General features: G+C 43.5%; 1 protein-coding gene across 2 annotated transcripts in view; it reads right to left on the reverse strand.

Annotated features, from left to right (window-relative positions):
• Positions 1 to 7,306, reverse strand: part of TMEM238 (transmembrane protein 238) — a 196,677-nt gene extending 189,371 nt beyond the window's left edge. The window contains exon 1 of one of the 2 annotated variants that reach the window (XR_013537150.1): positions 3,154 to 7,300. Coding sequence is in view for 1 of the 2 variants with exons in the window: in XM_020798762.3 (XP_020654421.1) it covers positions 3,156 to 3,512 (357 nt within the window). In the remaining variant the exon portion in view is untranslated. Of the gene's footprint in view, positions 1 to 3,153 lie in introns of both variants that reach the window. The other variant, XM_020798762.3, reaches the window with a different exon arrangement.
• Positions 7,307 to 7,386: the final 80 nt, after the last annotated feature.

The following is a 7,386-nucleotide window of genomic DNA, read 5'->3' on the forward strand; positions in this document are numbered from 1 at the left end:
GTATGCACCCATAGTGGCTTGATAATTAGCCACCCTCATGATAAATGCCATGAGAGAATAGTCATCTCCTGAGAATGTCTAGCTTTCTTCCTTCTCGGTTGGTGGGAGCTACGGATGATTTATTATGTGCTCTTGATTGATTACCGTAGATTCCACAATAATTGAATTTGGTGTTGGATGTTTGGAGAGAAAAGCTGTGTCCAGGCCATGAGTTTTGTAGTGATTTTCAACGCGTCTCAAAATCTGAAGTGAGGAGGGAGGTTTGTCCCATGATTCTTTTACTAAATCGAGCATAGCCAGGATGAAACTCAAGCTAAGGGGTGGTGTCTTATCCTGATTGAGATCACTGAAGACCAGGTCTTTCTTTTGAGGTGGTGGTTCTTTGATATCGAGTTGTAAAGACTTTGCCATTCGCATGATGAGCTGAGAATAAGATGGGACATCTTCTGATGGGGATGGTGGATGGTTTTCGCCCACATCAGAAGATGGAGTTGGTAAATTAGTGATTCGTGGGATATACCGGATGTTGAATCTTGAGTAGAAAGAGAGGATTGTGAGGATGGTGATCAGTATGGTGGTTTGGTTAGCGATGCAGATGGTTGTGATGGTGGAGGTGGAGGTGTGCTTGATACCAGGTGCTGTTTGATGTCAGGAGGGAGGTGGTGGTGACCTGGAGCGATATATGATGTCGAGAGTGTCTGGAAGAGTGCTTACTTCGTTTAGGTTGTAGTAGAGAATCTGGTACCGGGAGAGTGCGTTTGAGAGCTGATTTCGTAGGGATCAATGTATGGTGAATCGATGTTGGATACATCGTGAATGAACGATGTCAGTGTTGTGGCGGTGATATGAAAGGTGAGTACAGGGGTGGCAAGGCATATCTCACCCTTCTTGGTTCATCATAATAGACATGCTCAGTCCAATCTTCGTGACAGTAGGGGTGGTAGTGGTGGTATTGATCCCCATAGTCATTTCAAGTTGGGTATCGAGATGGTTCATGATAATAGTAAATTTCCCTGCATGGAGGGGCATATCGGACTGGAGAAAGGTATCATCTCTTCGCCCGGCGCTTGTAGGGAGACTGGTGAGACGATTCCAAGCCAGAGGGAACTGAGGGGACCTTTGGAGGGCAGAGCATGTGCTCCACGGGGGAACGTCCTACTAATCACATGTCTATAAGCTCTAGAAACATCTGAGTTGTCTTGCACAGGCGCAGAATCCAATTGTGTGCATTCACAGAGGCCACAAAGAAGAACAAGCATAAAAGGGAGAGCAGACTTGAAATTGCCCACCCACAAAATCATCATCTGAATACATAGGTACTGTAAGCAGACATGCAAATTACGTACTCATAGTCTTTACTGCTATGCTGTATACTTTTATTTAAATCACAGCTATTATTTCTAAATGTGTATGCATATAAAATAGCCTGTGTGCATTTTATACTAATCTGTGCCTTTTATTTTATTTTAATTTTTGGAGGGGAAAGGGGAGGTATTCCATCTTTTGGCCATGTAGTATATAGACACAAATCTAGACCCTACCAACAGCTACCTGGCAGGCAGCAGTTGAACAGGTGCAGTTTTGGGCATAAAGACAGAATGCCTGGATCCTCAAGTTTCAATGTGTCGCTTAGCCATTCACTACAAAGGAAAGGGGAATTTGTTATGAAACGAAATTCCCTTTCCTTAACAAACCGCCTATCATTCTTAATTTACATTGTCCATAACACATAGGACTAGGATGGCTAATATGTGACCTTCTAATGGCATTGGACTGCAATGCCCATCAGCTCTTGACAGCACACACAGAGGTGAAGGATGATGGGAACTGCAGTCCAACAGGAGCTGGATGGCCGCCACTGCTTGTCACTAATTCAGGTTCACTGTTGTTTAGTGCCAGGCAGAATCCCGTAGTCCTGTGTTGACTGCCAACTGCACACTCGTATCTACATCCCCCATTGTGCCCACTACAACCAGTGGCTCTCAAGTGCAGTGCTCCTAAGCCAAGGTCTTTCTCAGACCCATGAACTGGGGGGCAGGGGACAGCACAAGCCTGCAGATGCCAGGAATTAAATCTGGGAGTTAATGCACTCCAGTCAAAAGCTTACTACAGTACTGAGCAATGGGTTGGGAGAAGACAAGAACAGATTGGATGGATGTAATGTGTAAATTTGTTGTTTTTTTTTTTAAAAAAAAAAGCTTTTAGGTGACAATTAACAGGAAGCTATCAGAAACAGTCCATTCTTATATCATCTTGCTCTAATTTCTGTAGCCTGGTGCTCTTCAGATGTGGTGGGCAACTAAAAGCATCCCAATCCACTTTAGAGAGTTATAGTTCAACATATCCTAAAAGCACCAGCTTGGAGAACACTGGACTAGACGGAAGTGCCAGGCAGCAACTTCCTGGGTTTTTAGAGAAAGATCCTTCCCAGCCTCTCCCGAGATGCTGAGCACAGAACCTAGGATCTTTGAAAGCGCATGCCTTATCAATGACTGACAGTAGACTGTGCTTTCAGTAGCCTCTGTGGCAAATAGGGACCTTCGGCTTGTAAGAGCTGCAAAGGGGAAGGAACTCTGGCGGCAAAGGTACAAGGAGTAAGGAAACTGACAATTAGTCTGATCACCTGACTAATCTCATTGCACTTCTGTACCAGAATAATTCCCGGTTCCATATTCATAATCAGTAATGCAACTAGAATTTGCATTAACTTGTGCAATAAATCTAACTGTTTATTATTCATCACAGCTAATTACTTTTCTAAACTACTTTTTTTCCTTTTAATGAAAGCACAACTCTTGGGATGGGTGGGGTATCTGGGGAATTCTAATCCAAAAGGTAATTTTTTTTCTCCAAGCTTTGATTTGCAGCAGGGAGAGGAAAAATAATGCCCAGGAGGCTACTAATTCTGATCAAATCATGCATCCTCACATGGGCCCCAGAGGGCCATTTTGCTGCTAATTGACCAGAAATAAACCCAGCCACTGCAGTACATTTTCATAGTCAGAGGAGGCACAGAAATGAGTAAAGTGAGCTTTCCACTGTGTGGAGCAAAACATGGCAATCCCCAAAGGGCTGGCTGAACAGGTGGCCACGCTAGCGACCACAGGAATAGGCAAAGGAGACCAGTAATGGAAAGCAAGGAATCTACATTACCTCTAAGCGGCTTCCCGGCTGCTGGATATTGTCCTCATGGCCAACCCATTCCCTTGGCGTCGAGACCACGTCCGGGAGATCTTCCTGGCAAGCCGGGCCAGTGTGCCTCTCTTGGCACTATAATCCCTTGCCAGTTCTTCAGGTGCAATTTCAATATTGCCTGTATACCACATGATCCAGCCCAGTAGGCTCAGGAACACGAGCACTGCTCCAGAGTAGATCAAAAGGTCCCCAAAATCGCGGCCCCGGAGCCGGAGCCTGGCAAAGATGCCCGTCAGCAGGGCCCCCGTGCCCGCAGCGTCCATAAGCACGGCAAACGCCAGTGCCAGCCGGCAACGGCCAAGTCCCGAGGAACCCATCAGGTTGGGGCGCCCGTTTGAACAGGATCACTTTATTTTTGACAAGTTTTAAGAGAGAGAGAGCTTAGAAGGAAGGTTTAAAAAGAGCTACAGAAAAATAAAAAAAGCAAGTCGCAGGTAAGTGCAAAGAAAGGGCAATTGGAAGGGAGCGTGAGGAAGATGAGGAATGTTTGATCTACAAACAGAGAGAAGGGAAGGGAAGGGCAACTGGAAGGTGAGCGGCCTGCTCAGGTCTCAGGAAGAAAGGAGGAGTGGCCCAGGTAAGAAACCCAGGAAAGCTGTCCAACCAGTTTTGGAAGGGGAGGGACCAAAACTCAGATATCAGAGGAATTAACTCTGCCCTACCCTCAGAAACCAAGAATCCGGACTCTTAACCCCTGTTCATCCAGAACATGGTGCCCCATCTGTTTCACTCCTTAGATCCTGCTCCTGATACATTTTCCTCCCTACATAATATCAAAGTCATAGATATCCACCCCCTCTTTTGAATAGCACCCCTTGTTGTTAAAGAATTCAGGAAAGGACCTGGTTCAGGTATGTCCTTTTGTCTCCTATTACAAGGCCCATAATTCAAATCCAGAGAACCCAGGAAGCTCTTTTTGCCCTCTTGTTTCTCCTCCCATCTCACAGGCTATAAAGAACAGATCATTAAAATGAACCTCACCCTTTAAGGGAGGGAACGCACATACACATGCCTCTAGTGTATATCTGTCAATCATGCTGGCATAATAAAATACTTCCTGCTCACCTGTGTGTAGACAGCCAATCAAGACAGGAAAAAAGTTGGGAGGGGTGATGATACCACTAAGCAGGGCTATTCTGAGGCAGCTTGGTTTGCAGGCATTCCTTGTACTATGCTTTTTTTTTTCCAAAATGTGCTTTGTAAACCCTGTACCCTTACAGGAGAAACATCAGCCAGTTTGCAAACTGAAGCAAGGTTACCAGGTGTCCTAATAAAGGTATCACCTCTTCTGCATTTATACTGTGTAAGAACTTTCTTGTGTAAGGCTTTCTTTTCCTACAAATGCCTGACTCACATTACTCATGTGGCGCAAAAGCTGCTTCCCTGGAGCTGGTCCAGATCATATTGGTAGTCTTTGAACAACAGAATCATTCAAGATCCACGGATCATGTGCCAAAGCAGCACATCAGCAATACTGCAGGTTGCACTGGAGGCACATAGAACCGTTATGGGAACTCCTCACACAATTTGCCGGTGTCATGAGATTCCAGCATTCCTAGAGCTTCCTTAGGATTCATTCAAAAGGAGTCAGCAGCAGTACTGCTCTCAGAACATGTGGATCAAACTTTTATATCCCTTGGTGACCCGTTTAAACACCTAATGGCTGAGATCTCCCTAGAAAATACTAGACGTTTGCTGTTTCACGGCACTGCAACCCCAGAGACCCCCTTTAAAAGGAGGTGGGGTAGGGGTACAAAGATTAGGTAAATCTAATCCAAATATAGTTTTCTTTCACCTTTGCAAAAATTTTTGTAGCAAGAAAAACCTCACGGCAAGGCCTCCAAAATGATCAAAAGTATTTGCACGTTGCATGAACGCAATTCCTCCTTCAACTGCAACTGGCTTTTTCCATTCTGTGTAACGAAAGCACCAGTGTCAAAACCTTGCACACATCTTTTCCAGAGGAACAAAGGCTTCTTTCTTTGAAAGACAGCGAACGGGAATGGCCTGGGCTTGGATGTGTAGGATGGGGTTAAAGTCCTGTCACAGACTCATTTGGTGTTGGCCAAAGTAGTTTCACCTCTGAATGTAACAAAAACAACATCTGTTACTATTCTAGTGAAGGAGAACAACTTCAAAAAGCTGCAGCATATCCTTAATTTCCATCACCCGTGAATGGGGAACGAAGCCCTCTGAACACTACAGGTCCTTACTTTCTAATAGAAATGTATAGCAGCTTGCAAATGTGCATGACAGAACTCCTACCATCTCAAGCAAGTGTGTTTGCTATGGATGATGGGTGCTGTAGTCTATCATATCTAGAACCTCCCAGATTGGGAGAGATTGATGGATAAGACTGGATTGTATGGCTACAACTTCATCTACACTTGGGAGGAGGGCCTATGAACTTTTCAGGGAAAACCTAAATGTTTCCAGAGAAATTTTCTAAGCTAACATCTGCTGCCTGTCTCTATGGGAACACAACAGAAATGAGAAGGTCTGAGAAAAAAAATGGAAAATTGAGAGAGAAACTCATAGAGTTTCCCACACGTATACTTTCTAAAAGGGGGGGACTGGGGAAATAGAGGAAATCCCCTATTTATGTTTCTTTTTAAATAATCTGACATTTTTAAAGGTGTTTGAAATACTGGGGTAGATTTATCTTACTCATTCAAAATGTTCTAACATAATGTACAGGCTTCCCCAACTGGAACCTTTTTGATGCATTATATTACAACCAGTATAGGAACAGATAATTACAGTCACTCAAATCTGATTGTTAGGCTAGAAACAGTCCTCAGTTCTTTTTAAGAATTTCTAATTCAATGTAATCTCAAAGGCTTTCAAGGCTGGGATCTGATGGTTGTTGTGGGTTTTTCGGGCTCTTTGGCCACGTTCTGAAAGTTGTTCTTTCTGACATTTCGCCAGTCTCTGTGGCCGGCATCTTCAGAGGACTGGAGTAGGAACTCTGTCCATGTTCTGTTGCTGTTTGTTGGATAGCTGAGTATTTATAGCTGTCGGAATCTCTAATTCATTGAAAGAGGAACTGTTTAGGATGTGAATGGTTATTCTACTATTAGCTGGTTAAGTTGTAGAGCTTTGGTTTCTGCAATTTCTTAATAATGCTTGCTGTAAGCCCTCATAAAACTCCCTTTTATATACAGCATTGCTGACCTTTTAAATTATTTCCCCCCAATTTATCTTAAATAGCAAAAATCAAGACAACTTACTGACAGAGCAATACTTGTAATTATTACTAGAGCTAGTTCTACTTCCAAATTTAATAAATACAAGCCCTGCAGCATGATGCACAATTCACTCTCTCACACAAACATTTTATAAAAAACCAGATTAAAAAAGTATTGGGGCACCTTTAAAATTAACAAATGTATTACTATGAAGTTCATGGATTACAACAACCCTATTCGGACAAAAAAAGAGGCCATTATGGTCCATGAAAACTCACACTAAAATGAATGTCAGTCCAAGGCGATCCAACACTTTGTCTTTGCTGAAGCACACTAATCCAACCACCTCTATCAAAAAGGCGACAAAAGTACTTGAAGTAACACAGGAAAGTCAAGAACTAGAGTGGTCTTAACCGACCAGATAGGCGGGATATAAAATAACTAACTAACTAACTAACTAACTAAATAATAGTCAACCAACTACCACTGAAACTCACAAGAAGACACTTAACAATCTCAGCCATTATAGGTAAATATACTGCTGCATACAACAACACGTATTGTTTTGGTATTCCTGTTATTTGAGGTCACCCTAGCAACCAAATTTCCAAAAGTTAAAGAAAGTCGCTCTGGCTCAACTGGAAATGGGAAGGATCTGAACGTAAAAGAATAATATATCTGAAAATAACCTAGAACAATAAGTGGCTCTAATTAAAGAAAAACCTCCCAATAGTAAATAAAAACAAAACAAAACTCAGCCAAAAGGAAAGCAGAACTTAAACGTGCCTATCCTCCACACACACACTCAAGCAGCTTTGAGAGGTCATATGACCCAGGATCATGTGATTACAGAAACTTAATATTACCTCCCTCGGGCCCTGCCCCCCCTTCCCGAGCTCTCCCCGGCCGGCCCTTCGGAGGAAGCCAACCACCTCTTTACGTCATTGGCCCGTCGGTCACATCTCGGCGCGCCATTGGCCACTCTTGGCACTTTCCTCGTCCG

This window comes from Pogona vitticeps, chromosome 6 (assembly GCF_051106095.1).
Source record: "Pogona vitticeps strain Pit_001003342236 chromosome 6, PviZW2.1, whole genome shotgun sequence".
In the NCBI taxonomy this organism is placed as follows: Eukaryota; Metazoa; Chordata; class Lepidosauria; order Squamata; family Agamidae; genus Pogona; species Pogona vitticeps.